Source organism: Rhineura floridana, chromosome 19, assembly GCF_030035675.1.
Source record: "Rhineura floridana isolate rRhiFlo1 chromosome 19, rRhiFlo1.hap2, whole genome shotgun sequence".
In the NCBI taxonomy this organism is placed as follows: Eukaryota; Metazoa; Chordata; class Lepidosauria; order Squamata; family Rhineuridae; genus Rhineura; species Rhineura floridana.
This window is the reverse complement of record NC_084498.1, coordinates 25,406,372-25,426,048: the sequence shown is the minus strand read 5'-3', so window position 1 is coordinate 25,426,048 and position 19,677 is coordinate 25,406,372. Positions and strand designations below refer to the sequence as shown.

The following is a 19,677-nucleotide window of genomic DNA, read 5'->3' as shown; positions in this document are numbered from 1 at the left end:
CCTGGGAAGTTTGCCGGCGGCGGCAGCAGCAGCAGCCGGGTATATAAGAGCCGCCGGCTAACGTCTGCCGCAGTAGCTTCTCTGGCGTGTCGCTCCGACAGCGCCGCCGCCACCATGATGAGCTATGGCATGGACCCGCTCTTCGCCGGCCCGGCAACCGGCCCCTCGTTCCGCAAGGAGCCCGTCTTCGGCAGCGGCGTCGGGGCCCGCTACTCTGCCTCCCGCTCGGGCGGCTCGCTGGCGTCCAGCGGCTTCCACTCGCAGTCGTGGTCGCGGGGCTCGACGGCCGGCGCCGTCTCCGTCTCCAGCTACCGGCGCCTGGCGGCGGCTTCGTCGCCCGCGGCTGCCGCTGCGCTGAGCCAGCTGGGCTCCTCGACAGACAGCTTGGAGTCCTCGCTGAACGGCGACCTGCGCGGGCGCAACGAGAAGGAGGTGCTGCAGGCGCTCAACGACCGCTTCGCCGGCTACATCGACAAGGTGCGGGCGCTGGAGGTGCAGAACCAGCGGCTGGAGGCCGAGGCGGCGGCGCTGCGGCAGCAGCAGGCCGGGCGCTCCGCCATCGGGGAGCTCTACGAGCGGGAGATCCGCGACATGCGCGGCTCGCTGGTCCAGCTGAGAGCCGAGAAGGGGCAGCTGCAGCTGGAGCAGGAGCATCTGGAAGACGACGTGGCCCACCTTCGGCAGCGCCTGGACGACGAGGCCCGGCAGCGCGAAGAGACGGAAGCGGCCATCCGGGCCCTGGGCAAGTTCGCCGACGAGGCCCACCTGGCCAAGGGAGATCTGGAGAAGAAGCTGCAGGCCCTGCGCGACGAGAGCCTCTTCCTGCACCGCAGCCACGAGGAGGAGGTGGCCGAGCTGCTCCTCCAGATCCAGGGCAGCGGCGCCGTCCAGGTGGCCTTCCAGGCCCGCGACGCCTTCCTCCGCTCCGACGTCACCTCCGCCCTCAAGGAGATCCGCGCCCAGCTGGACGGGCACGCCGTCAAGAGCTCGCTCCAGTCCGAGGAGTGGTTCCGAGGTGAGTCTCGACGGGGCGGGCGGCAGGAAGGGCGGGCCGCCGGGGAACAAGGGAGGGACTGGGCGGGTGGAGAACCATCCCAGCGGCTGCAGCCGGAAAGGGCTTCCCCGGGGCCAGCGACTTCACCGAGGGAAGGGGGGACGCCGGAGGATCACCCAAGCAGGCAGCAGCGGAGAAAGAGCGGCCTCATCCGATAACGGGGGTAGGGACTGAGGGGGCATTTCCTCTCCTGCGACCCAGCTGCTCTTTTAGGTGGCTGGAGGGTCGTTTGGGGAGGGTGTGGGGCTTGTGGGTTTCATTAAGGGCCCTTTTACCTCCCCGTCCCCAAAGAGCAACGATGAATTGTCTGTTATTTCAATATCTGCCTCCTAATTCGTTTAGACGCAGCAATATGTTATAATAATTGCAATTCAATAATTACTGTTGTTATGTGTGAAAAGGAACGAACGCTTGTAAAATTCACTTCTGTTCTTTCTAAAACATATATATTTATATTTTAAAAGAGCAATTTTATCTTGGATGTATTCAAGGGCAGGCTGTGAAAACTCTATGGGAATCCTCTCTCTCTTTCTCATTCATTCACTCTCTCTCTCACACACATAGAGGAGCTGCACCTTGGATTCCTTCGCCCCCTACCCCTGAACACTGAAACGGCGTGCCTGCCCCAATGCACCCCCTTCCCACCAAAGAAAGGGGAGACCAAAATGTATCGAAAGGAGGAACTTCCAAATGCAGGGGGGGGGGCTGTTCTGTGCGTTGGGAGGGGGAGTGGCATTCCATGGTGAGCCACAAGGCTGCAAAACTGAGACTTTGTCATGGGGGGTGGGGCTCCCTGCAAAGGAAGACTTTGCAATGGGGGCGTGTCCCTACTTCGCTGTCCCCAACAAGGCTATCTAGCTTTAGTCTGGAGAAGTTCTGTTCTGCTCTCCGATATATTTTTCCCACCCCCTAAGGGTGAGGCTGAGACCCCCCCCCAAAGTAAAGATAGACAAGGAAGCAGACGAACTGGGCGGAGGGGGTATTTGTTGCTGGCCAATGCAGTGGACAGGAGAAGAGGCATTCCTGGGGGGGGGATTAGCCCTTGGCAGAGGTTGGAGCAAGAATGGGTCATATCCCCGAAGGAGTTGTTGAATTGGGGGGTACATTGAGGAAGAGGTCCGGTAACGCGCCAGACACACTAGCCTAGATCCCAAGGACTAGGAAACGGGGGGGGGGCTGATGGAGAGAGGGTCCTTGGTTCGGAACTGTGGACAGGGGTGGGAGGAGGGCGTTGCACTGTCATTCTTGAAGGAGGGGGAAGAATCAAGAGGTCTCCCCTCATTAATTTGCTTGTGGGGGGAGCAATTTCTGCAGGAAGAAAATGAATTCGTGTCTTCCCTCAATGTGAAACGAAGCGGGATAGATTCTCTTTAGAATGGGGGGCGTCGAGATTCGCAGGCCCTTGCACGCGGGAGGAAGAATTGCGACTCTCTAAGTTTACTGATTGGGGAGGGGGAAGAGAGAGTGTTGAATGGAAGTCACCCAACCCAGGCGAACTGCAGAGGTGCCTCTAAAGGGCAGATCCTAGCCTATCTGCCTTGCTGCAGAAAGTGGGGCGGGGTGGGAGGAGGCTGGCGGTAACCTTGCTGGGGGACGAGGTGTGTGCGTGGGGGGGGGGCTCTGTCTGGGCGCCTGGCGCCGCTCCGCAGTCTCTGCTGAGTCAGCCATTGCGTCTTGCAGTAACTTGAGGCCGAAGTCAGCGCCCGCGGGGGCGGGGGCGCGGCGAGGAGGGGTGCAGTTGCCGGGCTGGTGCAGCGTGGCTGGCTTCTATTCCAGCACCGCCCCCCCCCGGGGAAATTCCCTGGGCCCGATCCCCTGGCAACGCCCCCTTGGTCACCTCTTCCTACTATCCCCAGGGATATCTCCAAACCTCCCGATTCAGCTGGCTGTGGGCAGAGAAGAGGCGAGCTGAAGTGGGCGTGGGTGGGTGAGTGGGTGGTCGGGGCGGCCAGGAAAGGCTGCAACAGTCGGGATCGGCTGCAGCTCTAGGCAAGCCCTTCTTGGACTTGAGGAAGACGGGGAGCTGTTTTTTCCTGAGTCAGACCCATTCGGTCCCTGTAGCTTAATACTGTCTGCACTGGCTGGCAACGGCTGTCCAGGGTCTGCTCTACCAGGGCCCTTCCCCCTACACAGGGGCCTTTCCGCCCCCCACCCCCCAATCACGGGATGGAGCCAGGGACTGCAGCAAAAGCACATTCCCAGAATCGACCCCAGCTCTCCTCCCCCCCCCAATGCTAAACCGCATTCACGGCCCCCGAGGGTAGCGAGGCTTGCGCGACGAGGCCGGGTGCCGCCATCGAGGGTGCTGATCCTGCTGTTTTTTAGGGCAACAGTCGCCTTGCTCGGTCGCGACGACCGACGTGGGAAATAGTGACGCTGTCCAGGGTGCTGACCCGGCTCCTTTAGGCTGCTGTCCAGGGTCCTGACCTTGCTGCTTCCGCTCATGTAGTACGGGACGCTTCAGGCTCTGATCACAAGGGCACAATATATTTCTAGGATTGGGGTGGGGCGGCGTGGGGCGGGGGAACGGACTTCTCTCTTAATTTCCACCCTGCTTGGAGTCCCTGTTGCTGGAAGTTAGCAGAAGGAACATACTTTCCCCCCTCCCACAGACGGGGAAAACCAAGTTGTTGCTGCAGCCCATGCTTAGTCAATCTGCACACAGTGGTCGCCTGGTTCCCTTGCCGTTCTTTAGTCTGGCAGCTCCCGGCTCTGTCCTCCCACTCTACGTCTTTATGATATGTGGCAGGGGGCCTGGAGGCGGCTGCAGGAACGTGGGCCAAGGATCCAAGCTGGAGACCTTGGTCTCAACCAGTGGTGCAGTGGCAAATTCAGAAGTGCAGGGCCCCTTCATGAGAGTCACATCACGCCCCTTCACAGCTATACCCATTTCTCACGTTTTCTCATCTCCCTTGCTCTCCATGTCAGCACTCCACTACAACAGATGTCCCTAGGAGCCAATCAGCTTGAAAGGGGAGGCTGTGTGTTAACTACTGAGAAGACTCTTCTCAGTGGCTGACTCACCTCCTTTTGCTCTGATTACCTCCAGTTGGCAGGAAAGCATGAGGACTCTTCTCAGTGGCTAATACGCTCCCCTTTCATGATGACTGGTTTGTACAGAGGGACCCTGCTCCCAAAAATGTAAGGGGTCTACCACCCCTCACAACCCTGGATGACTACACTTCTGGTCTCACCAAGCAACTGGCTCTGTCTGAGGAGAACATACACACAGAGAGAGGAAAACGGGCCAATAAGCCTCCAAAAGAAGGGAACACAAAAAAAGCCCTGCTGCGTCAGGCCAAAGGATCATCTAGGCCAGCATCCTGTGTGCCACCTCCAACGTGCCTCCAGGAGTGGCCTCCAGGAGTGGCAAAATATTGAGTGTCTGTTGGCGAGACAGCAGGCCAGAAACCAGGAAGGCAGAGGGTAAATTGGCCTGCTTGAGCCCCTTGCGGCTTAAGAGGATCCTGGAGGAGGGCACGGTCGGCTGGAACCCTGAACAGGAGCACTCTCATCGACTGCTATGTTAATGTTGCAGATTCCAACTGTACGCCAGCAAGTGGAGAGTGATCTGGGCCACAAAGAGGCGGAGGACTGATTCTGCCCCTCAGAAAAGTCATCTCTTTGGATGGCTGTTGTACAGGAACAGAAACGGATAACCTCCCTGACTGACTTCCTTTCTGCACGCTGGAGTCCAGCTGCAACACACCTTCTCCCAGGGACAGGGCATTATTTTGTTCTTCTGGTACCAGATCGTTTCCTATAGCATCGTATTCCCACTCTACTCAGAGGGATTCAGCATGCGCCCTCCTCAACTTTCCATATGTGGGGCTGTGTTGGACCCTTCTCTTCCCTTAGCACCATCGTCTCCAAGCCCAGAATCTGGCCTCTTAAGTAAAATCTCCTTAAATCACAATTCATACACAAGTCTCCACATACCAGTTGCGCTGCAATATTAGCCTGCACCTGCACACTAACCCTACGAGGTAGGTCACTATTGTCCACATTTTACGAACACAGTTCTGAGACAGACACAGAGGCCAGATTCTAAGTGCAGTCTTATTTTTCACAGTGCAGGAAATGTGAGTCCATGACAGCTTCCATTTCTCAGGATCCCATTCATTTATTTTCATGAGGATTGAAAGGTTCCTTGCCCTCTGATATCACTTGAATGAGGCAGCCTTTTTCTGACCATGCTGTTTGGCTCTCCCCTCTTCCCAACCATTCTCCTCCCATATCGCCTTTCTATGGTCTCCAATCTGGAATTGATCATGGCAAAAATCCCCTCCATAAGGTCTGCTCTGCCCTCAGAAGGTCCCATCTCCAGGGAGGGCAGGGCATGTCCCTTGCCTGAAATCCTGGAAAGCCAAGGCCAGTCAGAGTTGACAATACTGCGCTAGATGGACCAGTGGCCTGGCTCAGTGAAAGGAAGCTTTCCTGTGTCCCTATACATTATTCAGAGGCAGACTGTCTTTGAATGTGGAGGTATCACCGAGTTATCATGATGAGCCAGTAACAGACCTGTCCCCAGCCATTAACAGAAAAATGCATCCTGCATTCATCAAAAACCTTTTTAAACCTTCCGAAGACAATGGCTGTTACCCACCTAGTGGAGGGGAGTTCCGCAAGTTAAATATGCATTATGAGCAGAGATTAGGAGAGCAGAGAATAGCCACTTAACAATGGGTCTCAAACAGTTCCTAAAAAAAAAAATTTTTTTTCTTGGGGTATGTTTAGATTATTAATTAATTAATCCAGCTAAAAGAAAAATCCTTCAGCACCTCAGTACAGGTGAACAGATTCAGAGAAAAACAATCAGAATTGATTTGGGCGCACAGATTGCATACATATGGCAATTCAGTGACAGTGATCCTTTCATAGGATGCCTCCTCTGCATCTCTGAGCTAAGAAATCCCAGCTGAATCTATTAAATAATCAGGACTTATGTATATCCAGGGCTGTATCCCTTATAGTTCACTGATGCTGTACATGCAGAGGGTTGTAGCCAATGCTAGCCCTACTCAGAGTAGACCACACTGAAATTCATGGACCAAGTCAGCCATATCCATCAGTTTCAATGGGTCTACTCTGAGTAGGATTGGATACAACCCAGATTTTTGTATTAAGTACAAAAATTAAATACAATGGTTTTTGTATTAGATCATACAAAAATACAGACAAGAGAGGGAAACAGCATATTCAAATAGGTATTTTTGCAGAGGGAATATTTTTGCAGGGCACGCTGGCCATTTGAGAGCAAAATGTCTTCTCTTAAACCTGAACAGCAGTTTTCAACATGGCAAAATAAATGCAAAACCATTCTATTTTCATTTTTTTAAAAAATCTCTTTAAGAAACAGCATTATAAGTGCCCAGCACATTTGCCCCTGGAACTTGCCTAGGTGCTGATTAAGAAGATGCTGAATCATGTTGCAGAACCCAGCATAGGGGGCTGGACCACCCTGTCATCTCAGGAAGTGAAGTGCTGGAGGGGGAAGGCTGGAGGGTTCCCATAATGTCTGCTCTTCCTCCTCCCTTGCCCCCACCTTTCGCCAACTCTGCCAGCTGGGGCTGATGGGAACTGTAGTCCAAACATGGAAGCTGGAGAGAGAATGCTTGAGCAAGATTCCAGGGAATCACGTATCGGCGGTGGGAGGGGCCAAAAGAAAAAAGTGGGTGGAGCAACAGATGCCAACCTTGCTTTCAAACCATGCACAATTCAAAGGTTTCTGCACACACACCTCTGTCTCTCCATCCAGGCACGCAAGAGGAATTAACACAGTTCTCTTACGGTTTTCATTTTCATATATACATATTGCAATGGAGTACAGGAAAGGGCCATAGCTCAGTGGTGGAGCACCTGCCTTGCATGCAGAAGGTCCCAGGTTCAAGCCCCAATGGCATCTCCAGGTAGAGGTGGGAAAGACTCCCTGTCTCAAGCCCCAGAGAGCCACTGCCAGTCAGTGTAGACAAAACTGAGCTATACAGACCAAGGACTTCCCTATGTTCCAGGAGTCATAATGTTTTTAGGGAGCCAGTGTGTTAGAGTGCTGGAATAGGACCTGGGAGACCAGGGTTCAAATCCCTATTCAGCCATGAAGCTCAGCCAGTGACCTTGGGCCAGTCACTGCCTCTCAGCCTAACCTACCTCACAGGGTTGTTGTGAAAATTAAACAAGGTGGGGGGGACTATGTATGCCACCTTGAGCTCCTTGGAGCAAAGGTGGTATATAAATGAAATAACTGACTGGTCTGTTTAGACTGGTACTTGGAAAAACAAAAGAAACGTAAGGTTTCTTAAGAAATGTAAATGTACTGCCTTCAAGTCGATTCTGACTTATGGCGACCCTACGAGTAGGGTTTTCATGGTAAGTGGTATTCAGAGGGGGTTTACCATCGCCTTCCTCTGGGGCTGAGAGGCAGTGACTGGCCCAAGGTCACCCAGTGAGCTTCGTGGCTGGGTGGGGATTCGAACCCTGGTCTCCCAGCCTTTCCCAACTAGTGGGCCACCAGGTGTTGTTGGACCACAACTCCCATCCGCCTCAGCCAGCATTGCCAATGGTCAGGAAAGATGGGAATTGTGGGCCACCAGATGTTGTTGGGAAAGGCTGCTCTAACCACTACACTATGATATAAAGTCATACATGCGAAGCAGCCATGCAGCTTGTACTCAGGGAGTCATTGCTAACTAACAGAGAACAAAGACAGGAAGGGGAGGAGGAAAACCTGGAAAAAACAACAACACTTCAGAGGAGGATTCAGCAGAGGGAAGAACAGATTGCTTTTCTGTCCACATACAAAGGTTCTCCACTGCTGTTGTAGAGTGCGAAGGACAGAGCAAGATTTATCTGTACCCAAAGAAGATCTCTCCCTGCGTTTTGACTTGCCAATCTTCCAGCAACCTTTATGAGGGTGGGGTAAATGATCTCTCTCCTTTCCTGTATTGCAGTGAGGCTGGACAAGCTGTCGGAAGCTGCCAAGGTGAACACTGATGCCATCCGCACGGCCCAGGATGAGATTTCTGAATACCGCCACCAGCTGCAATCCAAAACGACCGAGCTCGAAGTTCTCAAGGGGACGAAAGAGTCCTTGGAGAGGCAGAGGGCTGACTTAGAAGATTGCCACCATGTTGACGTCCTGTCTTATCAGGTAAGCACGCAGTGGGGCTGAGCTGGAGACCCATGGCGACTCCCTACAACTGTCTTCCCCACCTGGGTGCCCGCCGGATCTTACGTTGTGCTTCAGGTCCCTTCAGCCTCAGTGTCCTGTTCTCACTAGGCTCCCGAGGAAGCGAGAGACTTGCCAGCAGCAACGCCAAGGCAGGCAGCAACCAGGGCCAGTCCAAAGTCAGAGTCCAAACAAGCAGAGTCCACAGCAAAGGGGCCAGGCAGGGTCACAGCAGTCCAAAGGTCGGATCCAAGCAGTCTGTGGGCAAAGCAAGGCAAGCGCATGTTGAGGGGCAGATTTGGGGTAGTGCATGGTCAGGTCTCGAGTCAACAGGAGAGCAGCAGACAGGTCAGGTACAGGGCTGGTAGAATCATAGAATCATGGAAGGTGCCTATAAGGCCATCTAGTCCACCCCCCTGCTCAGTGCAGGAATCCAAGTTAAAGCATATTCGACAGGTGGCTGTTCGGCTGCCTCCCAAATGCCTCCGGTGTCGGAGAGCCCACCACCTCCCTAGGTCATTGGTTCCATTGTCGTACTGCTCTAGCATTTAGGAAGCTTTTCCTGATGTTCAGCCTAAATCTGGCTTCCTGCAACTTGAGCCCATTATTCCAAGTCCTGCACTCTGGGACGATTGGGAGAAGATCTCAGCCCTCCTCTGTGTGGCAACCTTTCCTGTACTTGAAGAGTGCTATCATATCTCCCCTCAGTCTTCTCTTCCCCAGGCTAAACATGCCCAGTTCTTTCAGTCTCTCCTCATAGGGCTTTGTTTCCAGTCCCCTGATCATCTTCGTTGCTCTCCTCTGAACCCAGTACATATATACTGTTTCAGCCAAACACTGGGGTTTTTGAGCTGGAGTTGCTGGAATCACACCCCCAACCTCAGCTGACTCTTATCAACCACCTTCAGCCAGACCTTTACTCACGAGGAGCCTTGGCCTGTAGTTGGGCACTTCTCTGGATGTAGGTTTCCAACTGGCATTTGAGGCAACACCTCTTTCTCGGGCTTAGGACCCGTTCAGCCAGCCTTGATGCAAGAGGCCAAATTCACCCTGGGTGCAGACGGCCTTTCCTCATGGTCCTCCTCTGATGAGGACTCCCCTCCCCGGCTTGGATGTGACATCCAGCCAGAATGGCCAATGGCAAGGGATGATGGGACCATAGTTCAGCCACTTCCGGAGGGCCATGGGTTCCCCACCCTTGGGGTGGACAGATGTATCTAGACTTATGTTCTGAATTGAAACCCCCCATCTTAGCTGTATAACTTGATGATAACCCAGGACATGTTAAGCTCTTTCGGGCTCGAGGCAGACCAGAGTGGTTTGTTCTTTAAAAGAAACGTTGTCCACAGGGTGCTCATTCCGTTATCTGCCTTGGCCAAATAGGTTTGCAGGTTTTGTCAGTGGTCCAGAAACCTACACAACCTACTTAACCAGAGTTGATAGCAGTATGCAAGAGAGGATGCATCTACATAAGAAAACGGAAATGAGGCAGCTATCGTACCATCTTCAACTCTCCGAAAATCCATTTTCTGTCTCCAGCTCCAGCTGATATTCCCAGAAAACCCCAGAGACTCTGCCTTTAATTTTCAGAGCTTGGTGGCCATGAGTAAGTCATACTCAGAGGAAACCCAGGGTAAAGAAGTCACAACTAATTTAAGTCCATCCATTTCAATAGGTCTCTTCGGAGCATGGCTTAGGTGGATACAATCCTGAGTTATCCAGTGGGCACAACCTTTTGCAGAAATCTCAAATGCAGCCTGTTTCTGGAAGTCAGTTTTGGATCTTTTAATTTCAAGACCTTTCCAAACGTTACCTTTGAAATGTATCTTTTAAGGACACTTCAAAAGAACAAACACTTAGAAATTCCTCAGCAAAGTCTAAGGATGGTTTGGTTGTGGCAAAAACGTGAACGTGACAAATTCGACACTTACAAATTCTTTGGGAAATACTGGTGTCAGCTCTAATATAGCAATAGTAGAAAGATAAGAGATTCTTATTAGGGTTTATTTAGACTTTTTTTGTCATTGTCAGTGACTGTATTGCTGTCCTTTTTACATTATCAGCTGCCTGGGATGCACTTGCACTTGCACAAGGTGTGGGATATAAAACCGATAACTTTATTTATAGAAATACATAGTAGATAGGAAAGGCATACCTAATTCTAACTAGCTAACTAAGTTGGAGGCGCAATGGCCAGATGTGGGTCTTGCCCTCGAGGCTCAGGAGAAAGAGCAAAATCAGAGACATCTCCTCTCTCCTCAGACAGTCGAAGAAGACGACAAAGGAAGGAGAGGCAGGTCAGCTTCCCTGAGCGTATCAGTTTACAACGGAAAGAAGTTAGGCACAGAACAGCACAGGTAAATGTAGGCTAGCCTAGCCAGCTGGAGGACCCTCACTCTATCTTCCTTCTGGAACACAAACAAAAGAACCCAAACAGGAATTGCTCTTGCCCCACTTCCAGCACCTAATAATGCAGATGCAATTGCCCTGTGCAAGGCTGGCCTGTAGACTGAATGTGGGACAAGGTTCCTCACGCCGCCTCCCCCTCCCAAATTTCTATGTATAGAAGCCAATACTGGTGACAGGGCAACTTCCTCCACCGTGCCTGATGCCAGCAGTCTAGCTTAAAGGAGTGTAGGGCATGCGGCATACACTGCCCTGTCCCCCAACACTTCACTGCCGCCCCTTGGCATCATCTGCCCGAGGCAGCTGTCTTGCCTTGCCCAACAGTAGGGCCGGCCCTGGGAGTTTCCTTCCATGGCATAAAATGCTTCTTAGCGAAATCATTTGCCTCTCTTCTACAGGAGTCCATTGCACAGCTGGATAATGAGCTGAGGAATACCAAGTGGGAGATGGCAGCCCAGCTGAGAGAATACCAAGACCTGCTTAACGTCAAGATGGCTCTGGATATAGAGATTGCGGCTTACAGGTAAGTGTCGATTCGCCCCTGCTCGGCTGCCCAAAGGCTTGAGCCCTTCCTCGTTTGGACACCCTCCCTGCTTCATGCTTTCATGCACAGACTCATGCCTCCTTCCCAGTCTTCCCCAGGGTCCTGTTTTCCATGGCTCTTTAACTCCATCTCTCCTCAGCCCACTCTTTCCTCGGGTTTAGTTTACAAGCAACGACAACTCTGGACTGTGGGCTGTATCCGATGCAGCGCAAAGTTAAAGTCATTTAGTGGTATATTTGTTGAGTTGGCAGGACATTGTTGTGCAAGGGAAAACACAAGGACATCACCAAAGATTGCTGCACAACGAGAATCTGCAGTTGTGCAAGGGAAAATATAAATACATTGCCAAAGATTGTTGCACTACAGATTGTATAACAAGAATAATAGAATCATAATAGAGTTGGAAGCGCCTCTAAGGCCATCAAGTCCAACCCCCTGCTCAAAGCAGGAATCCAAATCAAAGCATTCCCAACAGATGGCTGTCCAGCTGCCTCTTGAAGGCCTCCAGTGTCGGAGAGCCCACTACCTCTCTAGGTCATTGGTTCCATTGTCGAATGGCTCCAACAGTTAGGAAGTTTTTCCTGATGTCCAGTCGAAATCTGGGTTCCTGCAACTTGAGCCCATTATTCGGTGTCCTGCACTTTGGGACGATCGAGAAGATATCCCGGCCCTCCTCTGTGTGGCAAGAATGGGCAGTTGTGCAAGGGAAAACAGACGTACACTGCCAAAATGTACTTCCTCCTACTGGGAGGAAGGGCAGGGATATAAATCTAATAAATAAATACTGTTGTACAACAGATTGCCCAACGAGAACCAGCTGCTCCACAAACTTCCACTACCACAACTGTTGTGTTGGATTCCTTTGTTGTGCAACCTTTACACTCTGTTGTCGGCTAGTGCAAGGGCCCTTGTGCTAGTGGTAAGAGAATGATAGATACTGCCTTGTATATTTAGAAATAGTTCTAGCCATCATTTTTTTAGGGATTTTTTTTGGAAAGGGAACTTTTTGGGGGATGAGGCTGAGGAAATAAATTTTCTTCACCCACCATTAGGGAGCTTCAGATTCAAAGGAAAATAAAGACAGACGTTGTTGCATGCCCGCCTGGTTTTCTGCATAGCAGCTAGTACTTGCAGCTGACTGAATACCAGGTTCTGACTTCCTTTCTCTCTCCTGCTCATCTTTTGGAAACAGGAAACTCCTGGAAGGCGAAGAATGCCGCCTGGGAGCTGGGATGGACCCCTTCCCTTTCCCTTTCCCCGAAGCCCTCCCCAAGGCCCCCAGCATTTCCACTCATATCAAGGTCAAAAGCAAGGAAAAGATCAAAGTGGTGGAGAAGTGTGAGAAGGAGACAGTGATTGTGGAAGAACAGACTGAGGAAGTCCAAGTGACCGAAGAAGTAACAGAGGAAGAAGGGGGAGAGAAAAATGGGGAGGAGGAGGAGAGAGGAAGAGGAGGAGAGGAAGGTAAGGCAAAAAAGGAAGGAAAGGGAGGCTTTGCAGGAGGAGAGGCCGCTAAGTTGCCAGCAAAAGGAAAGAAGCCTCCACAGGCAGAGGAAGCTGCAGCTCCAGCAAAGGTGCCCACACCGGCAGCAAAAGAGGAAATCAAATCTCCAGACAGGCTTAAGTTGCCAGTGAAGGATGAAGCCAAGTCTCCGGCTCCCAAATCTCCAGCAGCCGCCTCCCCTGCAAAAGAGGAGTCCAAATCCCCTGCCAAAGGGAAGTCTCCAGCGAAGGACGAGGCCCAGGCTGCAGCTGCAAAGTCTCCTGAGAAGGTGGCCTCCCCTACCACAGGCCAGGCCAAGGCTCCTGCAAAAGCTGCAGCGCCCACCAAGGATGGAGCGAAGTCTCCCGATAAGGTCAAGCCTCCGAGCAAGCAGCCGGCAAAGTCCCCGGTGGCAAAATCACCGGAAAAGGCAGCGACCCCGACAAAGGAGGAATTGAAATCTCCAGGGATGGTCAAAAAGGAGGAGACGAAGTCTCCCGAAAAGGCCAAGATGCCGCCGTCCAAGGTCAAATCGCCTGAAAGGGAGACTACCCCCCAAAAGGAACCAGGGAAGCCACCCACGGAGGAGGCCAAGGCCCCTGTGAAAGAAGAGAAAGGGGGAAAGGAGGAGGAGAAAGAGGCAGTGAAAACGAAAGCAGTGGAGAAGAAAGAGAGCAAGAAAGAAGAGGAAAGCCCGGCCAAGGATGTGCCAAAACCGGAAGCCAAGGTGGAAGAGAAGAAGGGCAAGGTGGAAGAGAAGGAAGCCAGCAAGCCAGAGCTGCCTTTCCTAGAAGAGGAGGAGGAGGCAGCCACCAAGGCAGAGGATGACAAGGTGAAGGAAAAGGAGCCTGCCACACCGGCATCAAAGGCCACACCGGAGACCGAGAAGGAAGCGGAGAAAACCAGCAAGAAGGAGCCGGAGCCAAAGGCCCCGGCCAAAGAAGTGAAGGCCAAAGAGCCAAGCAAACCAGCCGAAAAGGAGGCGGAGAAACCTAAGATGGAGGCAAAGAAAGAAGAGCCCAAGAAGGAGATGGAAGAGAAGCCCAAAGCCGAAGTGAAACCCAAAGAAGCGGCCAAGGAGGAGCCCAGCAAAGAGGCCGCAGAGATCCCCAAGGCTGAGCTGGCAAAGGAAGCGGGGAAAGCAACCAAGCCCAAGGCAGAGAAAGTGGAGAAGTCCTCCGGCACAGACCCCAAAGACAGCAAAGGCGTAGAGAAGGGGGTGGCCGCCACGGTGGATGAGACAGCAAAGAAGAGCGAGAAGTGAACGGCACGCGGAGTTGCGCAAGGGCCCTCCCGGCCTCTGGACGAGTGCCCGTTTGCCCTTGAAAGGCCAGATTTTTTGCTTAGGCGGGTGGTGACTCTCGCTCGCCGAGACAGGGAACTCATGTTAGCAATATGTTTGTGTGAAAGACAAGCAGAACACCCTAAAGGAGCAATGAACCGAGCTGCCACAAAAGGTGAAAAAAAGGAATGGTTCCATAATGTTATGATAGCTTCCGTAGCAGAATGTGATATATGCAGAATGCCATATTTAAACACTTGAATTTATTTAAAAATGGGGAGAGGCGGGTGGGGGGAAATCCGGAGCAACACTTGACTGCCCTTTTCAAATAAGTGCATTTATTTCCAAGGAGGGGCAATGATGGGTTGAACGCAATAAACGAATGTATGCAGTTAGAGCCAAAATATATGCTTTGGGAGGTGTATCGTAGGCTAGAGCATTCCAAAACAATCTTTTCAAAAATGCCTTGTCTTCATTTTCCACACACTCCTTTGTAGCCACTGTCGAGAGCTTCATCCATAGCTGGTCTTGGGAGGAAGGTCATTAAGGGTGTGCTTTATACGAGAAACCTAAATGGTTTGAAAACCAGTTTCGTTGCCTTGCTTCCTCATCTTCCCCATACTCAAGGGACCCTGGGAAATGCAAGTTTACCATGGGTACTGAAGGGATTTCTCACCAGAATTCCTTATGCAGAGCAGCAGCTCCCACCACTTTTGGGGGAAGGCACCATGCTGGTTAAAACTGGTTGAAACAACCGGTTTAGGTTTTTGAAGTATAGATGTGCCCTCCAACACTGTCGTAAACAATCACATACACAAACATGCGTACACACACACACACACACACACACACACACATACAGGAAAAAAAGAGGAGTGCACTACATCACCTCAAAAGTTCACTTCCAGTTGCTTCTGTGCAATAAAAGCAAATAAAAATGCTAACCAAGAGCTGATTGTGTTGTGGTTTCCTGTTTTGGGGTGTGAGGAGTGAGGTTGTAGGAGGCGTAGCTCAGTGGCGGAACACATACTTTGCACACAGAAGGTCCCCGTTCCAGTCCCTGGCACCTCCACGGAAAGGGATCAGGAAGTAAGTGATGGGAAAGGCATTTCTCTGGCAGGATCTTGGAGAGTCACTGCCAGTCAGAGCAGACAATATTGGGCTAAATGGACAAATACTCCAGTATAAGGCAGGTTCCTATGTTCCTTTAATCGGGCTGTCAGAATCCCTGAGCCGAAGGGATGTTCTTGCAAAGGTAGGTCACCGTGGTGTAATGCTTCTGGAATGGGAAGGGTCACAAAGCTCAGTCACGGAGCATCTGCTTTGCAGGTTTAATCCCTAGCGTGTCTCGGTAGGGGTGAAAGAGACCTGTCTGAAATGCTGGAGAGCTGCTGCCAGTCAGTGTGGACAAGATGGAGCTAGACAGACCTCTGGTGTTACTCAGTATAAAACAGCTTCCTTTATTCCTAATTAGCTCTGCCCTGGGGCGGTATTTTCAGACTGGCTCAGCAACCAACACACACACGTCTCCCCATGCTTCTAGTCTGCCGGGGAAAGTTATATGACAATTTATTGGGCATTCATTCAGATTCATCTGTGGGGAGTGTCACATCAAGCTATTATTTATTTATTTATTGTACTTATATACCGCCTCATAGCTGAAGCTCTCTGGGCGGTTTATTGTTATCCCATGCATTCTGATGCATTTCCCCATCACTTTTCTTGCAGCAAAAAGCCCAGATTTTTTTTTGTGTGTGTGGAAGTGCTCACTTTAATTGCACAAATTTGCTGCTACATGACTGAATCCCACCTGCAAAATAGCGACCCTCTGGAAACAGTCTCTGTCTCTCTCTCAAATATGGAAGCAATAATACATGGGAGAGAACATTGGGAAGGTGTGTATGTGTCCCATTAACCTTTCCTGAACTTGAATGAGCCTTTCTGGGGATGTCTAAGAGCAGTTACCGAGGGGCATCTCTGCTTGTTGATTAGAAGCTGCATTTACTAGTACAGTGAAAGAAACTAGACACAACAAGGCAGCTCCACTTCATGCATTTAAACCACATCCACCGCACATGACTTCCCCCAAAGAATCCTGGAAACTGTGGTTTTCCCCAGAGCCACAAATTCCCAGCACCCTTAAACTACAGTCCCCATGATTCTTGGGAGGGGGAAAGTCATGTGCTTTAAATGTGCATTGGATGTGCTTGAACTGTATGGTGTGGATGAGCCCTAAATGGACACTTTGCACAGGCCTTGATCCAGCTTCATCTCTAACCCTTTGTCTTGACACACTTATCGACTTCCTTCCATACGTCTGTTCGACCAGGTTGACTGACTTTCTGCGTTGCTTCCGGCAACAAAAAGCCCTGAAGCGATTTTCAACGAGAATAGAATAGATAAACAGATGAGAAATATAGTCAGAGTAAAAAATGTACAGGTATTGGGTGCTGCCCAAATGCCCAGGAAAACAAAAAGTCTTTGCTTAGCACTGAAATGATGACAAGGTTGTCGCCAGGCAGGCCTGTCTGGGGGGAGCATTCCATAGATGGAGAGCTACTACAGAAAAGCCCCGTTATCGTATCACTAACCTTTGGTACTCTCTTGGAGATAGTACTCCGAGAAGAGCCTCAGGATCCGGGTAGGTTCATATGGGGAAAGATGGTCCTTTATGTATAGAAGTCCCAGGCTGTACAAGAGCTGAGGCAAAGGACAAGGCCTGTTCCGCTTGCAAAGAGTGACTGGACTGATGAATCTTCTTTCAGTGGTAGCAATAGGACAGCCTCCTCCTGAGGCCAGCAGACTAGCTTCTCGGGTGCGCAGCCAGCCGGTTGGGTCGTGCACAGCTGTATCCTCCAACATCTTGCCGCCTAAGGCAGCTGCCTCACTCTGCCTAACGGGAGGTCCGGCCCTGCAGGCCACGTTTTTACGGAATGTGGGTTTCTGAAGATGAAAAATCCAGATCCGTTCTAGCTGGGTCTGCTGGAATAGGGCCGATGGGAGTTGTAGTCCAAAACATCTGGAGGGCACCGGGTTGGGGAAGACTTCTCCAGATGCCTTTCGTTCCTAGGTGTGCCACCTTACAGTTGGCTTGGCTTATTGATTTTCAGCTTTAGCTCGTGATGGGAATTGCCATCCAGCAGCAACCTCTAGAGGGCACCACGTGGGCTGCCCCCATTTTAGAGGAAAGGGTTCTCTCTCCTTGGAGAGAAACAGTTCAGCGGCTCTAGCTGGAAGAGCCATCCCAAGGTGAAAGACCGCCACTTTCATCTCTAACATTTTCACAACGGGGGAAAAAACATCTGCGCAGTTCTTAACATTAATCAACGAGAGCCAATTTGAAACAATCCTCGGTAGCCGCAGAAACTGGAAATGTGTTTGAAGACTAAATGTCAAAAAGGAAAGCTAATTGGATATACGTGGGAGTTATTAGAAAAGAAAGAAGCAAAGCACACTCCCGTTCTCTGGCCAGCTGTGCACATGCCCACGTCATTTCCTAAGAGTCTCACGGAGAGGCTGTAGTTCCTCTTTGCATGCAGAAGGTCCCCGGGTCCAATGGCTGGCTTCTCCAGCTAAAAAGATCAGGTAGCAAGGGATGGGGAGGGCCAGTCTCTGTGGCCCTGGAGAGGCACTGCCAGTCAGAGCAGACAATACTGGGGCAAGATGTGGTTTCCTACACACGGCAGCTTCCTACTTCTGCCTGGGCTTTACCATTGCAGTTGGCAGGTTCACAAAGTTCAAATCGCGCTCCATCAGCCGTTTCCCTGCTTATTGAAAACAAGCAAGTAAGGGGAAATGGTCCTGGAAGCACCTTTTCCCTGGCATGCTAGTTTTGCTATTCCATCACGTGAGCTCCTCTCTGCCATTTTAAGGTTTGTCCAAGGCAGAGGTCTGCCACCTCCTTGAGAACTACTAAGCCAGGGTAAGCCAACATGCCGCCCTCTGGACTACAGCTCCCATCAGACCTAGCCAACATGACCAACGGTCAGGGATGATGGGAGTTGTGTCCAACAACAGCTGGAGGGCACTACATCAGCCATTCCTGATCTAGACTCAGTTCTGTGGGCTACATGGCAGTTACTTATTTTCTATCGCACCTTTCCTCCAAGGCGCTCAGGATGACAGACATGGTTCTTCCGTTACCCACATGATGTGGATCTGCCCAGCTGTAACCCTATTTGGGGGGTGGGTGGGCATGAAGTCTTGGTCATTATTTAGTCCTGGAAACCGTTTCACCTATTTGCTCATGCCGACATTGCAGGGTAATCCACATGTTAAAAAGTAACAGCAGATCCAAAAGCAGGTTTGGTGATCCCAAAAAGGGAATCATCTAACACCTGATCATACCCGATTTCCATTTTAAAACTTTTCTAGACACTTCAAAATGAATTTGGGCTTTCAGCTACTGCTCCGACTACAGCAAGAGCACTCCTTAGCAACTTCTTTTGGGCCGAATACAAAATGCGGTCCTCCATGCCTGTCTATCCGGCCCTTGGGCCTCTCCCCAAGTCACACCCTTTCCATCAGGGCATACTTCTCACCAGCCCTTTTCTGTGGTCTCCTCAAGGGCTTTGGTCTGGCTGGCACGCATCCTTGAGTTGCAATAATGCCTCTTGATGACCTGGATAGACAACGGAAACAGAGAGGTGCCTGTGTGTTTGCAGAAAATTCTGCCTGCCTTGCAGGATTGTTGTAAAGAAGCACTTTTGAGGGGAAAAAGCACTCTGCGGTTCTAAGGTATATTTGTTGCTGCACAGCCCCACTGAAGATGTGGGGAAGCTCCTGCTTTTGGTTTTGCAACCAAAGCAATATAAGCAACCGTGCCAGCCTAACAGCATGGGCACTGGGGAGTTCCTGTGCTCTCCCAAAGCACCTTCGATTCTCTCCCTGTCACTCTTCTAAGTTTCTTCTTCCCATCTCGCCCTGTGCCCCATCCTCCAACACTCCCTCCTACGGGTACAGAAAGAAGTCAGAAACGTTGAGGCTAAAAATAGGCTCCTAATGGAAGCTGCAATGCAGTCCTCGCTTCCCGGCATCCTTGCATTCGGCAGTAGGGAGCCAGCTGACTTGACAAAAAAGCCGGGAAGTCAATTTTTTGAAGGTGGAAACAGAGACAAATCTGGCTTCAGCTCCATCTGCTTCCCCCAACCAAGCCGCGGAGGATTTGAGCAAAAGGTCCCTGCATTTGTCATCTGTAGCTCTGGCAAACCCCATTACACCTCTCCCTGCAGTGGGATCCGCCTTTTCACCCCCAATCCGAGCCACCCATTTTGCATCTTGGTTGCAACAGCGCTGCTGCCTACATCTGTGCAAGGAAGCCTCTTCTAATCCCTGGAACTGGTCCCGACAGCAAAGGGCGGTGGTCATTTTCAGAAGAGAGATAAGCTGCGTAAGGTTGTGTCGGGTGCCAAGAACTGTTTCGTAGAAGGCGCTTACCTAGACAGGTGCAAGAAAAGTTACAGCCGTGCTTCCAAAACGGAAGCGATTGTAGCAAAACAGACACTCACTTTGTCCATGGAAGTTTTTTTTTAACCACTTACAGTACACAGAGCTAAACAGCTAATCGGTACTCCCTGTCAACCTTGCTGTCGGCTCAGCCACATCTTTACCTGTGTGACATCATATAACATCAGGTGGGTGTGACTTAAAAGTCTGCACTGATACTACAGGGGTCTAACACACTCCTCTTTCTACTAAGCCATCTTGGATTCTCTACACAGCAATAAGACAAATCTATATTAAA

The 19,677-nt window shown here is 51.1% G+C and overlaps 1 protein-coding gene across 1 annotated transcript; it reads left to right on the top strand.

The window, feature by feature from the left end:
* Positions 1-114: 114 nt before the first annotated feature.
* NEFH (neurofilament heavy chain) lies at positions 115-14,000 on the top strand. Its single transcript, XM_061602489.1, has 4 exons — positions 115-1,015; positions 8,002-8,201; positions 11,024-11,148; positions 12,362-14,000. Exons 1-4 carry the CDS (start codon positions 115-117, stop codon positions 13,914-13,916), a joined length of 2,781 nt encoding a protein of 926 aa, XP_061458473.1. The 3' UTR covers positions 13,917-14,000.
* The last annotated feature ends 5,677 nt before the right edge of the window (positions 14,001-19,677 follow it).